General features: G+C 36.1%; 1 protein-coding gene across 2 annotated transcripts in view; it reads left to right on the forward strand.

The window, feature by feature from the left end:
- Positions 1-20,044, forward strand: part of Exoc4 (exocyst complex component 4) — a 782,658-nt gene that overhangs the window by 107,724 nt on the left and 654,890 nt on the right. For both annotated transcript variants that reach the window (XM_078040565.1, XM_078040566.1), the window contains exon 7: positions 10,895-11,069. In XM_078040565.1, coding sequence (XP_077896691.1) covers positions 10,895-11,069 — 175 coding nt within the window. The remainder of the gene's footprint in view (positions 1-10,894; positions 11,070-20,044) is intronic.

The raw sequence follows: 20,044 nt of genomic DNA on the forward strand, positions 1-20,044 counted from the left end.
ATAAGTGGCATTTCCTTTCATCTTTCTAATTTAGTTACTCTTCTCCAAGTATCTGAAATGCAGGACTTGGTAGAAATTGGTCATTTTATTTTACAGAAAAGTCATTTAAGAGCAGCTTTGAAGCAAGGTCAGGCATTTGTCCTTGTGGCTCCTTGTAGCCATTCCCAAGCTCTGCATGTAGCACCTGGACATGCTTGGAATCAGGAAGGGCCTCGATGTAATTTAGATGAGTAGTTAATTCGAATCAAAGCAGGCGGGAAGCAAGTAAATTTAACTTCAGTGATTATGATTCCATTTGATTAAATCTCTACTTTTGATTACACGTATCAGTGAGAACATGCTTTAAATACACCCAACCATTAAATATTGAAGGGTACGAATAGGATGAACCAGGGACATATAGAAGAAATCCCACTCTTCCTTAACTACTCTCGTCCCCCACAGCTTCACTGAAATATTTTTAAAACAAATGAAAGGAATTAATTCTTTCACATATGGGACTTATTACTCTAATTGTTAACTAAGATACACAATTCATTGCCATGGAAGTCCCAAGTCTACGTACATTCTTGTAAGACTTAACTAATTGATAATAGCACCATAACATATGAGGTGAATTAGTATCATAAATAATGTTCATAGTTATCTGGTAAACATGAAGTTATAGATTGTCCTTTGCTTGTGAGCTCTAGAAAAAGGGATCTTGAATAGGCCAAAGCTACGACATTTCTTAAATCTTTGATTCATACTTGAAATTCAAGTTTTTAAAAATTCCGCTCTCAAATTCTTTTGTTTTATATACTACAGCAGGTTGAAACTAGAGATGGGACCAGTTAAGGGGATAATAGATAAAGTCTATTTCATGGGTCGTTATAACTTTATGTAGATGTTACCCTTCATGCTGCATCAGGTCATATCTTTTTGGCAGATAGTAGGATCTGCCTTTGTTCTTGCTATTTTCTGCGCACTTGTTAGTTACATAATACAAAAGGTAATCCAAGTTTAAGCGGACACTGGATCTTTTCATTACAAAAACAAATGAACTTGTGTCAAATTAATTTCTTCACTTGGTGGTGTCGGGGGTGGTGTCAGACATGATTAAAGCCCTCTCATGTGTCTCTGTTCGTACTTCATATTATCTGGGCTCCTTTTACTCCTGGCCCATACTTCTTAGTACAATCTCCAATTAGATTGGACTGTGAATTTGTAAGAAGGGAGTTAACTTTGTGTTTTTAGCCAGAGTTAGGTCTAGGCACATAGTAAATGCTCAAGAATTTTAACAAATGAGTTTCTGAGAAAGATGTGAAGAAGATATATAGTTAGAAGAATTAAATTATGATTATTTTTTCCTTTAAGACTCAATTCTACTCACAGTGGCATCTAAGGATCCATAGCACTAGTGTTACTCAAGAGATAGAAATGCAAGTTGTCCCTATAGGTCTGGGAGCTGTGATTAAATTGGGATTTCTGGGTACAGGGCCCACAGGACTCTCTGTTTTAGATGATTCTTATGCATGCTTAAGTTTTAGAACATTCTTTATAGCATCATGAACATCACAGAGTTTTGCAGTCAGTTTTGTAGCATTCCTGCTTTGCAAGGCAGTCTGCCATCTGGCATCTCACCCGAGTGCATCTCACCACTGGGCTCAACACAGACAGGGGCATTATTATTAATCCCAGATTTATCCAAAGAAATGTAAAAGCTGGAACAATATGATAGTTCACAAAGCTTGTTGGTGGAGAATTAAGATTAAAAGAGTCTCTTTTCACTGTGTACAAGTTTGCTGTTTGCTTTGTGCAAAGATGATGTTTCATTTCCTGGACCTGTTTTTGTTTTTCCTCAGGAAAAGGCAGTGTTTGTACCAACATAGACATATCCATTCTCCTGCCCATACCTCCCATTGTGATCAATGGCAGGCATTTCAGAGATAACTGGACATGTTAAGAAGTGGGATCAGCAGCCACACAATAAATGGATTCTAATTAGCTCACTTGAGACTCAAACTTAGTTATGGAAACAATTCCTCTAGAGGCCTTGACATTCATACTAAGGGTAATATGCAACAAAGTAATAAGAATATGCACTGAAAATCTTAACTTTGGTTATCTCTGGAAAGTAGATTTATAGATAATTTTTTAAATGTTTCACGCGGATGAAGTACTGTTTTCACAATGAGAGAAAGGCTTTTTTTTTAAAGGATGACACTGATATTTAAACTCAAGGAAAGAAGGCCTCGATTTATTATCTAATTTTAGTCACTAATTTGCCACACATCAGAATAAGCAGTTTATTCCAGGTCATCTCTCCAGCACTCAGAAGCCTAACTTGTCAAGGAGGGAAGTGACTCAGGAGAGGAGAGATGGAGCCAGGACCCGGTGCAGTGTTCCTGTTATTTTTGCTGTGTTTCATTCTGAATTGCTAATAATTTTTTTCCTGTTCTTTTCATACTGCAGATGGAGAATTAGTCAGCATTCTTCAAATAGTAACTTCTTTTTACATGAAGTTTGTTATTAATAAGTGCTAAAACTTATCTCTGTTCCTTAAAAGTAGGTTTTAGATAACCTTGAAGATAACTGGAGTTTATGTCCTGTTTGAAAAGAAAGATGCTAGGTCAGCTGAGCTTGTTTTGAAAATCAGATTGTAAGTATAGGCAGGAAAAAGAAGACCATTTTGATATCATTGATTTCTTTTATTTTTTCATATGACATATAAAGTCTGAGCTTTGTACTTTCTTACCTTTTAGAGCATAGCAGTAAGGAAATTAATATTCTGTGTTATACCTTTGTCTGTCAATGGGAAAATGTAAAATGCTGGCATTAAGGTCTCAGCAGATAAATAGTAGAACAGAACTGCTTTTCTACCTTGTGTATGTCTTTGCTTCGTGACCAAGCGAGGCAGCTCCTTGGCTGCAAACATGGGTTTTCCAGCCAAATGACTAATTCAGGGTTCCCTGATGTTAAATTTAGATTCAGATAGTCTTTATCTCACCTTAAATATTGAACATTTTTCACAGCTTGATGATGTAAGTTATACCATACACACTTCTTGCCTTGGGCATGTGACCATTCTTAACTTTCTATTCTTAGCCCTCTGCCTTTCTTCATGGTGGCACTTGAGATTGGTAGGATGGCTGCGGGTAGGAAATTGGTAGAAGCTCTGGGAGAGTAAATAATGTTTTATTTATGGCTGTTTTTAAAGCCTGCCAGGTAATTGGATGTGTGTTTAAAGAACAAATGCTTTTTTCATCTTAACACGTTTCTATTTTTTGCATAAAATACATCTTACTGTGGTATTATCAAAGTCAGCTGTGAAAGCTTGTCTTTCAGCTTGTAACTATACTTCTTTATGTTCTCATCTTTATGTTGGTAAGGTTACCTTTTTGAGAGTATAGTTTTGTGTAAGATATTTTGTTATTATGAGAGATTATTAATCAACATTTATTTCTTCAGCACGTACATCTGTGATCGGGCCTGTCCCCTTGTTCTAAAGTTCATTTTTGATTCCTTCATTCAAATACTCATTTACTGCCTGTCCTGTGCTGGCTCTTATGATGCATCTGGAATACAGACAGTTGTTATCCTCCCTGAGTTGACAGTCTGGAGGGAAAGAGTCAAGGACTAGAGGAAAGGATACTGGGTTGAGGGTTGCTTTAGGAGCTTTGGGAAGAGATGACAAGGTCAGCTGTAGAGGATAACAATGACACTGGGAAGAAGCAGGCCCCTTGAGAGACAGAGAAGAGGTAGACGAAGGGGACCCAGATGGATATGAGGGAGAAGGGAAGATGAGGATTGTTTTCTGGGATAAGTGAACCAATCATTGCTGTGGTGAACAGGGAGGAGTAGGGAAGGAGATGATGGGTTCCACTGAAGTCGTGTCAAGTTTGAGGGCTACAGTCCAGGAGAATGATCGTGCTGGGAGACATATTTGGAGGCAGTAGCAGATGGAAATGATGGATGAGCTCACCTGAAGAAAATATGAGGCTGGAGAAGAATTCCTAGTATATAAAGAACTGGTGGAGAGTGAAGTTCTTGAAAAGGAGCAATTAGGGAGGGGGGAAGAAAACAAAAGTGTCTGGGTTGTGAGGCCTGTGGAAGACAGTGTTTGACAAAGAAGGGAGAGGCCATAGGACAGAGGCCTGCATCTTGTCAATTAAAGACCAAAGTGGGCTGGGGATAGAGCTCAGAGGTAGAGTGCTCACCCAGCAAGCACAAGGCCCTGAATTGGATACCCAGCACCAAAAAGGGACCAGAGAGGGTATACCTGAGTCAAATATTTATTTGGGACTTTTGCAAGTGATAATTTATTTGTAGACCTGGTGTGATAACCTGCTTGTAGTAAGAAGAACGAGGCAGTTTAGACAGTTTTGTTGATACTCTCTCTACTCTCCCAAGTACTACAGAGTACTAGTCTCTCTCTGACCACTTGTGTTGAATATTTCTTATTCTTTATTTCATAATAGCCTTAAAAAGGGACATTCTCTGAAATTGTGTCTTGGTTCTCGTCTTGTCTCTGAGCTTTAGTTTCCTTGTCTATAAAATGGAGATGAAAGTAATGTCTTCCTCATAAGGTGATCATGAGGATTAAATGAGGTAATCCAAATCAAGCACTTAACACAGAACCTGGCATTTGTGAGCAGTTAGTACTAAAATGTGACTATTGTTTGTATACTTGTCATTGCTGTTGTCCTCATATGTAATGGTTGTCATCTTCGTTGTTGTTATCTGATCTCTCATTTTGGCTTTACTTTCTTAGGGTCCCCTGCATTGTGACAACTTTAGCTGTCTGCCCCATGAGAGGCAAGACCCTAGATTGCATCTTGAACCCCAGATCTCTCCTAATACTTCTATCCTTCCTTGCTGACTCTTTTACCCATGAACTCAGTTGCCCATGGAATTTAAGTGTGTTCTCCATTCTATACATTGGGCCATGTGTTGGCAGAAAGGTGTGGTAACAAAGAAGCATGAAGTTGGTACTCTCTCTTTACCTTCTGGTCTAGGGGACTATGCACACCAATATTTTGCCACTCCCCTAAAATCATTGTAATGATCTGTTTTAGTTTGAAAGGAGTTCATAGGAACACAGAGACTCAAATTCTACTAACTTAAAGCGGGGTTTTTATAACTATGTTATGAAGTATAAGCAGGACTTTACTAACTAAGCCATGGGAAGGACAGAGATGCGGTTGGTCCTAGGAACATCTAGGGTAATGCTTACCTCCCCCTTTGCCCTCTAGAATGGTGGCTGTTAAAGTTTCTGAAATCTATTGTTACTTTTAGATTTCTTTAAAAGTATACATTTGTATATGTTTTTTGCATACAGCCCTCACAATCAATTTGTGAGTAGGGAATTGTGATTGAGGAAGGAACCTTAGATTTCAATCCCAACATGTATTGGAAGTCATAGGGTTATTTGCAGAGAGCTGGTATTCAAGGCTAGGTTTCTACGTCAGTGCTTTATACCATCTCTTGCTACCATTTTGCCATCCCAGGGTTAATATTTACCTTTGTGATGCTGTATAGCATGTTATTGTATACTGTTTCATGTCTCTAGAAATAACCTATGAGAGGGGTGTGTGTATGTGTTATTTTTTTCTGAAGGGTAGAAATTTCAGTTAATTGAAATCCAGAGCTCTCAGGGTTCTTAGGCCTATTCCTGTAAGAGGCCTTTCCTAATTCAATTCAGCTTAAGGAATTGTCAAGTAATTTAATGATCTTGCCTGCTCTATTGTCTTTTAGATCAGTGGTGAAAACCTTGATCTAAACTGGATTTAAGCAGCTGAGCTAACTGCAATATAATGTTTTATTTCTTCTTTTATTTAATATTTTGCAGTGGGAGTGGGGTGGAGAACAGTTTTAGTAGGGCTTTTTGTATTTAGTTAATCCTGGGTGTCTCTGCAGCTGTAGGCAAACACACTTGTTTTCACAGTCTTATGTTGTGTGTGGGCAGATGGAGAGTGTATATGAATGTTAATGACATATTTCAGTTTATTTCTGGTGGCTTTAAACTGGGCCATACTAGTGTGGACTTGGTCCTGTTTGTTTGGGTGATTCCTAATCTCTTTTATTCTTTGATGCATTAATGGAGCATCTTCTTACTTTTTCTTTTTTTAAGGTGCACATGCTGGTGAGGAACATTGTGCCTTTGCAAAGCTTGAGATTGACCTTGGTTTACTTTTCCTTATTAGTCATTCACTCCTTAGCTTCCAAAGCTCTACTGGAATCTTTCTTGCCCAGTTCCCTGGGGACCTGTGAGTTGTACATTTCTCTTTCTCCCTTAGCTGACCTCTGCATACTCTTGACTCTGATGATACTCTCTTTTCCCTTGTCTTCACATTTCCTTTGGTTCCTTCTTCCTCCCTAGCTGCTTCCTAACCATCCTTCACTGCTGTCTCCTCCTACAGTGTCGCCTCTGTCCTGGCTTGCCTGCTTTTCTTACTCTGCATATTATCTCTGAGTGATCTCATCCTCTCAAATATTTATACTTCTACAATTTCCAGTTATCAATCTCTCTCTTGAGCTCCTGACTTGCATACCCAAGTACCTAAGGACAAAACACCTTAAACTTAACATACTCAGGGTTAAACCCAAATTTCTATCTTGACATTATTATTCCCTCCTTCACTCCCTCCTAGGAAAAGTAACCATCATCTTCAGTGTTGCTCAAGCCACTGAAAAGAAAAAGAAATTCTGAACCTGCTGCTTTCTCTAATATTACACCATTATCTCAACTAGTTCTGTTCATTTTAAAATTATATCTTTCTGGCAGTATTGTGAGGCACCTAGAACAGGTACTGATTCTTTGCTCTTACAGATGGAGACTTCTGGAGAAGCTGAGGCTCCACCCCGCCCCGCATAATTAAAGGTCTAGGAAGCATCAGTTCTGGGAAAGAATGGAAGTCTTTAATTTCTATTTTCTTTTTAAAATATATATTATTATATATTATTACTATATATATTATTAGTTGTAGATGTGCACAATACCTTTATTTTGTTTATTTATTTTTATGTGGTGCTGAGAATTGAACCCAGTGCCTCACATGTGCAAGGCAAGTGCTCTACCACTGAGCCCCCAGCCCCAGGCCCCGGAAGTCTTTACTTTCTTATATGTTATTCATATAAGAAGGAGAAACAAGCAAAAACCAAATGCACCACAAGGGAGCAGTTAATGACCTCCCAGTAGTAAGAATTCAAAGGCATAGGCTTCCACTGTTTTGTGTTTTCTCTTTACCACAAGAGAGATGTTGGACCCTCACTGTCCTTACTCAGAGCCACAGCTACTCTTGGAAATAATTTTTTTAAAGAGCTATATTGAGATACACTTTGCCTACTATACAATTCACCTTATTGAAAATATGTAACTCAGTGCTTTTAGTATGTTCACAGGATTTTGCAACTGTTAGCGTATCTAGTTCTAGTACATTTTTTGTGCCCCTCCCCGCCCCCAGTTCCTTGTACTCTGTCAGGTCCTCCCTAGTTCAAGTAACCGCTAATGTATTATTTGTTTCTAATTTTTTTTTTGATTCTTGGTATTTCATATAAATAGAATCATACAATATGTGGTCTTTTGGATCTTTTCACTTAGCATAATATTTTTAAGATTTTCTCCTGTTGTACCATATCGCAGTGTTTTGTTCCTTTTTGTGGCTGAATAATATTCTCTATTCATTTTGTTTTTTCATTCATTAGTTGATAGTCCTTTGGATTTTTTCCACCTTTGGCTAATATGAGTGATGCTGCTATGAACATTTGTGTACAAGTTTTTGTGTGCACATATGTTTTCACTTTTCTCGAATGTATACCTTCGAATGAAATCACTTTGTCCATATGGTAACTCTGTGTTTAATGTTTTGGGGAACTGCCAAACTTTTTTTCCACAGTGGCAGTACATTTTCTATTCCTACCAGCCTTGAATGAAAGTTCTAATTTCTCAACAACCTTACCAACACGTTTTGTCTTTTGATTATAGCTATCTGGTATATCAAAGTGCAATATCATTTTGATTTGATTAGCATTTTACCGGTGGCTAGTGTTTTTGAGCATCTTGTTGTTGCTTATTAGTCATTCATTTTTATATATATGTTGCTATTTTTTTCTTTTTTGCAGCAATGTATATTCTAACCTGTGTCCATTTTAAAATTTGGTTGTCTTTATTACAAGTTAGGAGTTTTTAGGTATTCTCATTACCAGTCTTTTATCAGGACTTGTGTGATTTGAAAATCACTACTTTGATATCATGAATTGCCTTTTCACTTTGTTGATGGTATCCTCTGGGGTAGTAATATTTTTAATTTTACTGTCAGAACTACAGTTTTATTACTATTACATGATTGCTTTGTGATGAAGCAGAAGCCAGCTTCCCTCCTATTAACGTGGGTGAATGTCTCACATAGGTAGAACTCCAGTGCATACTCTCCATGCCTGGCCTGTATCTTCTTCAGTCCCTCCCCTGTTTCCTAGGCTGTGATGGCCTCTGTAGACACAGGCCTGTCTTGACCTTGAGCCTCCAGCAGTAGCTGAAGCTGGCACTATGTTTGCATTTTATCTAGGATCTCTATTTCCATGATTTTGCTGGATACCATGAATCTCATCTTACACGTCATTTGTCCACTGGTCTCTTTTCTAAATGGAGCACGGCTCTGTTAGAGCATTGTCAAGCTGTTCTTCTCCTTAACTGACAGCTAAGGTGTGCAGTCATGGAGCTTAGGCCCCGAGATAACCGGACAGTAGCACCCTTTCATTTAGAGGAGCCACTGGTGTTCCATTGTTTTCTACTTTATTGCTAGGTCACAGTCTAGTACCTAGAACTTCAAGCCACTGGGATGTTGCACACTACTAGGCTTCAGGCTTCTGAATGTCACGGATCAATGTGCTTTCAAAAAGTGTTGAGTATAACATGTGGTCATTAAATTTTAATTTTGTCAAGTAAGGACATTTGGCAACATAATACCATTATGACAGAAAATAACTGAGATTTCTCTGCTGGGAGAGTGCTACAAATATAAAATTAAATAAATTTAGCTTAGCAAAAAGTCAATATATTGTTTTTATTTTTCTTATTTTACTGCCTACCACTGAAAAATAGATATGATCTGCAGATTTATATTTTGGAACTACAGTCTTATATACTTATCATAATCTTTATTTGAAAAGTAGAACCTTCTCTTAACTGGGTATTTACTATGTGTAACTCCAGTTTTGTTATTTTTATTATTATGACAATTATTTCCAGGCACCATATTAACTATTTCAGCTGTTCTGGTTAGTCATATCTTCCTGTACTTTGTACCTTTGCTGATATTTGTGTCGCTATCCAATAACACAGATGAGAAAGAGTAATTTTCTTAGAAATATGAGTATAAATATGAAAAATTATATTTTAAATTATCAGTCAAAAGGTGTATAATTTCAAGATTAAGTATGTGTCCTAGAGTGGCAGTACTACATAAATTCTGTTTCTGTCTCATCTAAATTATGATGTCAATAGATATTAGGGTTTTGTCATAAGATAGTTATGGGCCTACATATTGGCATACTAATTACAATAACTGGGCAGTAAAGAAGCCATAGTAATAGATGATATGCTATACATTTTGATGAGATGGTAGATACCCTCTATTATTTATGGTAACACCATCTTGTTAACTGGCATTCTGTCAAGCTCTTTCGCTATTTCTTTGTACTTTACTGGTAGATTTACCAGTCTGTTCAGGAGCTCTGAACTGAGAGCCATATAATATATAATAAAGCTCAAAATCTAAGATTTTTTGATACTTTCTCACGCTATACACAGGAAATTAGTTAAAAAAAATAATTGCTAACCACTACTAAATGCTCCTGAATATACCAGAGACATGTAAGTCAGTGCCTACCCTGAAAGATTAATAATGGAAAAGGGCAGTAAAATATTTGTATATGAATAAATGTGACCCGCAATTACTGAGCCACATACGTGAGCCATATATGATAAGTTCCATAAAAATGGATTAAAATACTACACAAATTCAGAGGAGGAAATGGAGATTCTAGACTTGGGTGATCAGCGAAGCTATATGTCTTGGTGGTAAAAGAATTGCTTTGTACCCTGACCTAAAGCTCTGTACTATCTCTAAATACACAATCTGCATTCTAGTATGGTAGTGACAGGTAGGTGGCTAAATGCCCTGACACAGAAATCAACTTTTGTTCTAGGCCCAGCTGCCTTGCAACCTCATTTTGTGTCCTTGAGTATATAAAATCGATGTAATAATATGTGTCCAGCATATCTCACTATGATAAATGAGATAATGCGGATGCCTAAGCTGCTCCCTGTAGTGAAAGTCAGATTGCTTGGCAGGTGTGTATTTTTTTTTTCAGGCACCTTAGGCCATATATTTGAATGGTAGTAAGCATGGCTTTCCATGACTAAAAGGATTAGAATCCTTACCAAAGTACCCAATTTATTGCTAGGGAATAGCATATTCTGTGCAACATCTGAGCTGTTGTCTGAAGAAATTGCCTGAATTCCTTGGAGAAGCTGCCTGGGTGAATATAGAGTGGTAGAATTGTAATCACTGAAATACATTAAAAAGAATACAAACATTCATTGAGCTTCTATTGCTACTTTAGGGACTTTATAATTGATTTTTAAATTCTTAAATTATTTTTGTTTTGTAGCAAAGGTAACTGAGGCTTAGAAAAGTATTTTTTTTTTTAAGTTGCATAGAATATGCCACTGTTTGAAATCAAATCTGTTGAAGTGTGATATTTGTGCTGTTTATGTTGAAGTATGTTATTTCACTTTACTACACCTGATGTTTTTCTCATAGACCAGTATAAACCATCCATCAGTATGCTTGCATGTTTGTGTGTTTGTGTAAATGTTATTTATTTATCTGTTTGTTTGTTTTGTAACTAGATTACTTCTAGAGCTGCTGGAGCTGCTGTTTGACAAATTTAATGCTGTAGCCACTGCACACTCTGTGGTCCTGGGATACCTGCAGGACTCTGTCGGGAATCCACCAACTCAACAGGAAGAAATCAAATTGTATGATATGGCAGATGTGTGGGTGAAGATCCAAGATGTGCTACAGGTACGGGATTTTTGCAAAGGGTGTCATCTTGATTTAGGACAGCAGTTTAGAACAACAATAGTAATAAATCAGTCAACTAAAATACTACATTAAGACTCATAAACAGTGAGAAAGTAGTGCTTCCATTTAAAAGGGAAACTGCTGATAAAATTAACTTTTACCATCTTCAGAAGGCCATTTAACAGTTTCTTTTTGCCTAACTTTAAAAATAAGAACAGATTGTTAATTTGTATCAATCAAAGATGTATAGTATAATGCTTTCTGTTGTATTATATTTTTCTTTACTGGAATTAGGTATATATAAGGTAAAAAATTAAAACACCCTTAAACACCATTTCATAAAAATATATGCACTTATTTGTATTGACTATTTTCTAACAGTCACCTTTTGCATATTTTGGGCTATATGACATGTTAAGAGCTTATTCTGATAGAAGAGAGTATATCTGTAAGATATAAATGTATCACTTTGATCTGTTGAAGATCAGAGGAATTATATTACTGTTTGGTATGATACTGCTGAGATGGCATTTAGAAACTGTGCTGTATTTTCTTTCCAGCAAAATATACTTGATTTGGCCAGATGAAAATTAGAAATGCAATTAAGAGTTAGCTGAAGCAAGTTTGAAATAGCTAAATAGAAATGACTCAGTTAAGTAGTACCTACTAGTAGGAAAAAAATTAAGTATGTAGGAAATTGAAAAATATAACTATGTAGGAATGAAATTACTTGCATGGCAAATAGGAATCTTTGCAGTAAAATATAAATCATGAATATAAAATGTAGTCATTTTTGAGAATATAGGCATGCTCTTGGTGGATTGAATGATTGATTCTTGGTTATTCATTCATTAGATTTTTTTTGTATAGTGCATTTGCTTTATTGATGATGGTTCAGTAGAAATAATATGGTTTGAAATTACATTTTCTGAGTTATTTTTTACCAATATGTCAATTATCTTGTACCCATAGTAGGTGCTTGATGAATATTTACTTATTGAATTAAATATCTTTATGGGCTGGTGATTCAATATTTTACATCTTGACTTGATAATCTGTCATGTGGAATTAATATGTGCTTTTTATGCAGTTTATTTTCAGGATAAAATAATAGATTTTAAAGCTTTTTAAAAATATAATTAGCATTAGGAGTTTCTGGTTCTGGCCTTGATGAAGTTTCCTCTTGCTGGAAGCAAAGATAAAACTGGTTAGATTCAGATAGCAGAGAGAAAACACATGAGGGGAGCTTCATATTTATCACTGCTTCTTCCTGGGGGTACTTTTCCAAATTATGGCATAGGGAAGTGAAGTCCAGATAGCAGCAGACTATCTTAGCAGAGATTGGAGTTGAAGGATCTAGAGGCAGCTGGAATTTGTGGGTTGGGATCCTGGAGAGCAGAGAATTGCATTCAATTTGAAGGAGCCCCTTCAAAATTTATAAATGAGTGCCATTGAACCCTATTATGAAGCTAAGCAACACAATTTGGCTTAGTAGAAAACAGCTACTGTGGGATTTGAGCTGAACAGAGATTTCAAAAGAAGCTGCAAAATGGTCAGAAATGTTGTAATTCAGACCATCTAGTATGGGAGGACCTGCAGAATGCCCTGTGTTTTCAGCTGTGACTTCAGACAGATCATGCTTTAGGACCAAGGCTATTCTAGCCACTGAGGAAAGTTTACTGCAGATTTATATAACAAATCCCCAAAACATGTTCCTTTGAGATCAGCCTGATCTACCTGTAAATTAACTGCCTGGTAGACCAAAACTCTCTCTAAAATAAGACAACATAATTTGGATTCTCAATAATGATGCATCTACAATGTCTAGCATATAATTATTACACTTGTGAAAGAGCAAGAAAATGTGACTCATAAGCAAAATTTTAAAAGTTGACAAAAATTAGTATCTCAAATAAAAAATTCGCCAGATGGATTTAACAGCAAATTGCATAGTCTAAAAGAAAGGATCAGTGAACTTGAAGTTAGATCAGTATAGACTGCAAACCAAAGTATGGGGAGAAAATAGACCAAAAAGAAAAATGAACAAAGTCATAAGAGGCTCTGGGACATTATTGTATAGCCTATCAATTGTGTTGTTACAGGTATAGAAGAATAAGGGCCAGATAAATTAGGGTAGAAAAATATCAGAAAAAATAATGGCTTCCAAATTTTAAATTTTGTTGAAAAATATACATACACAAATCCAAGAAACTTATCAGATCCCGAGAAAGATTAACACAAAGAAAATCAACGCCTAGACACATCATTATCAGTTTGCTCAAAATCAAAGAAAAGAAGTCTTTAGAAATATCCAAAGGAAAAAAGGACACATTGCCTATAGGGAAACAGTGATAAAAATTATCACTGGCTTCTCATGAGAAACAACGCAAGCCAGAAATCAATGAATGTCATCTTAAAAGTGTTTGAAATACCAAAAATTGTCAATCTAGAATTTTGTTCTCAACTGAAAATATCTTTTGAAATGAAGATAAAAATAAATACATTTTCAAGTGAACTAAAGCTGAAAGAATTTGTTGCCTCTGTACCTGCACTTAAAGAAATGTAGAAAGTTTTTCAAACTGAAGGAAAATTATACCAGATGGTACCTCAAATCTAGAAGAAAAATTAAAGAGAGCCATAAAGATAAATATATGAGCAAAAATTCTCATTTCTTAATTTCTTTATCTTAATGGAATTTTTAAAGTAAAAACAATAGTAATATGTGGTTTTTAAAATATATTTGGAACTAAAAGCTGTGGCAGTAATTGCATAAAGGACAGGAGAGTAGAGTAAATGAAATTGTAGAGTTGTAAATGTCTTACATCATATGTGAAGGGGTGAAAATGGTCAGGGTAGAAACTAGGATAGGTTAAGGATGCACAGTTTGATTCCTGGCATGCTAAAGCATTAAAGTGGAGATATTGTTAAAAAGCCATTAGAGGGGATTGAATTTAATTTTGAATAAATATTTGGTTAATCCAAAGGAAAGCAAGAAAGGAAGAAAAAAGAACAAAGAAAAAAGAAGAGATAAGGACAGATAGATAAGATAGAACACAAATAGCAAGATTTTAGACATATAAAAATCACATTAAATGTAAATGACTGGATACTGCAAAAAACCAGAGATCATCCAGGATTAAAAACAAAATAAAAAGCAAGACACAGCCATGCAGTTTCAAGAGTTGTGTTTTATGTCATTTTATTACTTTTTAATTTTTTAAACGATTTTGAAATTTTTGGAAACCTGTAAGAATAGTACAAAGAATACCCATATACCTCCTTATTTAGATTTAACTATTTTTAGCAATTTACACTTGATCAATTGTTTTCTCTATATGTACATGCGCATACACACATTTTTCTTTGAAAAATTGACAGCTGTTATCTATACTACTATTTCTAGTTTTGTGAAATAACGTTTGACAGAGCAGATTTTTTACTCCTTTAGTAGAGAAATCAACATAGGAGCAGGTATTACATTTAGTCTCCTTTCAACTTGAATATTTCTACTCTCTTTTTTTCTTTTCTTTCTTCTTCTTCAAAAGAAGAAATTGAACTTAGGGGCACTTGACCACTGAGCCACATCCAAGCCCTATTTTGTATTTTATTTAGAGACAGGGTCTCACTGAGTTGCTTAGTGACACACTTTTGTCTTTGAACTTGAGATCCTCCTGTCTCAGCCTCCAGAGCTACTGAGATTTCAGGCAAGTGCCACCACACTCAGTTTCTTTTTCTTTTCTGACGGTGGCAGTTTTGAAAAAATATGCTCTCTCCTTTTAAGACAGATTTCTCATTTGGGGTTTAAAAGACACACTTTAAAGATACAGATAGATGAAAAGTATAAGATTTTTAAACCTTTCGAGAGTGTCTAAAAAATCTGTAAAACGATATAGTTGTCAGTTTGGTTTCTAATAAGACAGATATTTTAATGATGGTTTAATGTTAAATTATTTGGAGCAACTCTCTGCCAAGTACTGGGGAATAAAATGAACAAAAGAAAGAGACCTTACTTCAGTGAAGTAGGGAGAGCCTGCAGTAGTGTGTGTTGTTCTATTAGATTCATCATTAGTGATCTTTTATACAGTAACAGCACAGGAAATCCTCGGCTAGGAAATATTTAGTGTTTTCCTACATGCAGGTTTGGGACAGAGAGTTTTGGTTCAAGTTTCCATATAGTTTTCTGCGTAGGACTAATTTAGTTTTATATACTTATTAGAGGATTGATCTTGAGGTTTCATAGTATTCCTGGAGGACAAAATAATCAGGATAGTAGATGCCTGCTTTAAGCATATAGCAGCATGAATGAAAAGAATAAGATCACATGATGAATGGAGTTAGAAATGTTTAGAGTTTGAATCTCAGTGTTTCTTTAAATGAAAAATATTTCTTGCTGAAAAGAATTGAAGTGTTCTTTTGTAGATTAAATTTAGGCAAAGAAAGTTATTCTTGATCTTTTAGAGATGAGCATTTTTTCTCATCCAGAACCTGGGCTCTCCCTGGCAGGCAGGACTGTCCTTTAGTTGGATGGCTCATTTGTCTCAGCATGTTTGTGTCTGGAGACAGACAGCGAGGAGACAAGGCTAGAGCTATCATAGTAACAAGGTGTCACAGTTTTCTCCTGGTGTCAGCCCTGTGACCACACACCATTGCACTCCTTTTTCGGTTTTCACTCTTTTGAAACTGTGATAATGGAAATACATGTTTTTGCCCTTCTGAGCAGCAGCAGCAGCACCTTCCAAAATGTCACCTACTTGATGACATGCCTGTCATACTGTTGGCTACATGTTTTCACTTGTATATAAGGCTGAGGTACACCAGAAACAAAATTTTCATTTCTTGTGGAATTCTACATAAAAGGAAATAAGAGGATTACTTGGAACCAACTCATCCTCCTGGCATTATCATTGTGAAAAAGATCTATTTTTTTTCATATCTCATTTCAAAACAAAACTGTCTACTTGGCCATTGTTGGTTAAAACGTACACCCCTTAGTGTGCTCAGCAGTATTTACAGATGGAAGTAGTGGGTTCTCTTTACCTGGTTTACCACTAACAGTGTCTCCCAGAACAAATCCTTTCACTTTTTTAGTGTCTTGATTTCTTTTTCTAGAGAGTAACAGACAGAATGTAAAATCATGTTACTTTTGTTAACTGCCACATAAATGTTTAAATAGTGACAGAATTAACCTCATGCAGGGAGAACTGAAAGTTTGCTGTCAGGTAAGAAAAGCCACAAAAATTATTGCTACTTATCCATGACCTGCAGGAGATTTTCAAGGGGACATGTAATTTCTGTTTTGAATCCAGACCTGAAACTGGGTTATTCTTAGTTTAGTTGCATTCTGTATTTTGGTTAGCTCAAGATTTCCTACCTTAAAGTAAAATTAGCCTCTTTTCAGAATTCTGGGCTAGAGAGTATTCTTGCAGAAATAGTTTCTCTTCATTTTCAGCCTTTAAAACTTCTCATGGCCTCATTTTGGGTGACATAGTAAAGCCATGCTGTTAGCCATGCCATTGAGTCCTCAGAAAGGTGCTTGCTCCTAAAATGTTTGTTCTGTCTTCCCAGAGGATTGCGTGCTGCACATTGAGGAGAATTCGGTTAAAATTTTTTTAAAAAAATATTTATTTTAGTTGTAGATGGACCTTTATTTTATTCATTTGTTTATAATGGTGCTGAGAATCGAACTCAGTGCTTCACACATATGAGACAAGTTTTCTACTGCTGAGCCACAGCCCCAGCCCAGAATTCAGTTAATATTCAAAACTTCAGTTAAAACCCTTCTTCTAAATTAGAATCAGCTTCTACAGTACTGAGACTTTTTCGGTGTTGTTTCATGTTCACTACTAATTCTTCAAGCGGGAATTGATGGGTAGCCAAGGAGATTGCTCCTGGTGCAGATGTGGCAAATGCCCAAGTCAAAGTGCTGGGGTGTCTGCTGCTCAGTCCTGATGTAAATGCAGACAGCTTAATACAACAAGCCAAACTTCAGAAAATAGTGTCTTGGCAGGGCGTACCCCAGAATAGGTATATCTGATGGTCCAGTCTGCTCTTCTTATATTCTTCAGATACCAAAGATGATCTGCTTGGCCTAATTACCTTAGTTTAAAGGACCCCAGGTAAAAATGGCAAATCTTTCTTCCAACCCACCACCTCCAAAGCTTAGTCCTTATCTATTTTTTTTCCTGAGATTTTAGCATATGAGCAGTTAAAAGCCAAGGGCCCTGGCAGAGTCATGTCACTACTACTGCCTTAAGTGTCCTTTATCACATTTTGGTGTACTTGGGACTAAACAAGGAGCCATAGTAAGTGGTGATGATTACACAATGGAATATTACTCAGCACTAAAAAATAAAGAGATCATGGCATTTGCAGGAAAATGGATGGCATTAGAGCAGATTATGCTAAGTGAAGTTAGCCAATCCCAAAAAAACAAATGCCAAATGTCTTCTCTGATATAAGGGAGGTGACTCAAAATGGGGTAGGGAGGAAGAGCATGAGAAGAAAATTACCTGTAGATAGGGAAGAGAGGTGGGAGGGAAAGGGAGGGAGAAGGGGAATTGCCAGGAAGAGGGAAGGAGACCTCCTTCATTATACCGAATTCAGGTATGACGATGTGATGGAAAAAAAAAAGAAGTGGGTCACATTAGATTGGGTAGAGAGAAGTGATGGGAGGGGAGGGGAGGGGAAGGGGGAATAGAAGGACAGTAGAATAAAATAGACATTGTTAATGCTGTGTGTATATATGTGACTGCATACCAATGTAATTCTGCAACCTGTACACTCAGAAAAATGAGAAATTATATCCTATCTGATTCAAATGTATGATAATGTATGATGTGTTACTAATTAAAACAAATAAAAAAGTGGTGATGATTAATAGTAGTAGATGAAATAGTATGATATACAAAGTATCATCATGTGTTTCATGAAATTGAAGTAAAAGCTATGAACTTCACTGACATTTCTCAGGTCTACCAGAAAAGATTTTAGAGAAACAATAATTATATTTTTCCGAATTGGTATTTTTTTTTAAAAATTTTAAATGTGTCTTTCTTAAATCTACTCTGGTTGTGGAAGCAGTCCATGTGTTTGACTTTAAATTTTTTTTTTTTTTTTTTTGGTGCAGTACTAGGGATTGAGCCTAGGAACTATATCCCTAATCCTTTTAATTAATTAATTAATTAATTAATTAATTTTTTAGTTGTATATGGAGTCAATGTCTTTGTTTTTATGTGGTACTAGGATTGAACCCAGTGCTTCACACTTGCGAGGCAAGTGCTCTACCACTGAACTACAACTCCAGTCCTCAATTTTTTTATCTTGAGACAAGAGTCTCACTAAGTTGTTTGGTCTTGCTAAATTGCTGAGGCTGGCCTCAAATTTGTGATCCTCTTACCTCAGCATCCCAAGTCTCTGGGATTATAGGCATGAGCCACCATACTTGGAGCCAATTTCTAAAAAGTGAAGGCTGGAGAGCTCATAAGACTCAGCCTTGGGCATTGCCTGGTATCACATTCTTTTGGACAAAAGGACAGTTTAGATTCAAGTGGAGGGAAGATATAGTCCATGTATTGGGAGGAGCGGCGAAGAATTTACAGCTAGCTTTATTCCATGCCAATTTCGTGGGGTTATAAATTTGCTTTTATAGATCCTCCAGAGTTTGACGTTGGCATGAGATTATTGCTTTTGCATCTTTGCCACAAGATAAAAGATCAACATTTTTCCAACTTCTTTTAATTAGAGAATATTTAAATGATGTAAAGGGTCAGCAGATTTACCAGTGTGATCATATTAAAGACTATTCAAGATACACTAGTAAATACAAGTCTTTCACAAACTGTTCAAGTTTATGAAAATCCTTATAGTAATGACATTTTGTTTAACAAATTGTCACTTTATACTCAGGCACTGAAATGATTCCTTACATCTTATTAATTCCTTTGATCTTTCCCTTGTTACCATTTGCCCTATTGTCTCCCATTTTAGAGATGGAGAAACTGAGGTAATACATTTTCATGTATTATCCCTTTCTTTTTTTAAATAGTTTTTTTAGTTGTCAATGGATATTTATTTTATTTATTTATATGCAGTGCTGAGAATCAAACCCAGTGCCTCAAACATGGTAGGCAAGCACTCTCCACTGAGCCACAACCCCAGCCCTTCTCTGTCTTTTCAGAAATTTTAAACGATTGGTTCAGTAGCATACTTTGGCTTCTACTTTGACATTTCAACATGTAACTCAAGAGAATCTGTGTTACTCTCTTAGTTGATTCATTTGATTAAAATGATTTTAGTGTGTGTGTGTGTATTTATATGTATAATACATATATACACATATATGTGTGTGTATATATATAGATATATACATGTGTGTGTATATGTGTGTGTATGTGTGTGTGTATATATACGTATATATACATATATACATATATATATAGTATTAAACTCAGGGGCACTTGACCACAGAGCCACATCCTCAGCCTTATTTTGTATTTTATTTAAAGACTGGGTCTCACTGAGTTGCTTAGTGCCTTGCTGTTGCTAAGGCTGGCTTTGAACTTGCTATCTTCCTATCACAGCCTCCCAAGCTGCTAGGATTATGGGCGTGCGCTACCGTGCCCGGCTTAGAGCATATATTTTAAAAATGAAGACTTTGACCTCAGAAATATGTCTCACCAAGTTTGTAGATATAAAATTGTATTTATATCTGTACTTGTAGACAGGTATTGATTTCAAATTGGAAAGATTCAGAATTTTGAGTTTAAAAGAATAGTATTGGGGGTTCCAGTTATAGCTCAATGGTAGAATGCTTGCCTGGCATATTGATCGTTAAGTAAATAAAATGAAGGTATAAAAAATACAGTAACACACACACATAATTTTATGTGTGTTTATATGTGTGTGTCTATATTTGTGTGTCCATAAGAGTGTGTGTGTGTGTGTGTGTGTGTATGTGTGTGTCTATTGCAGTAGTC

The sequence above is a fragment of the Ictidomys tridecemlineatus genome, chromosome 2 (genome assembly GCF_052094955.1).
Source record: "Ictidomys tridecemlineatus isolate mIctTri1 chromosome 2, mIctTri1.hap1, whole genome shotgun sequence".
Lineage (NCBI taxonomy): Eukaryota > Metazoa > Chordata > Mammalia > Rodentia > Sciuridae > Ictidomys > Ictidomys tridecemlineatus.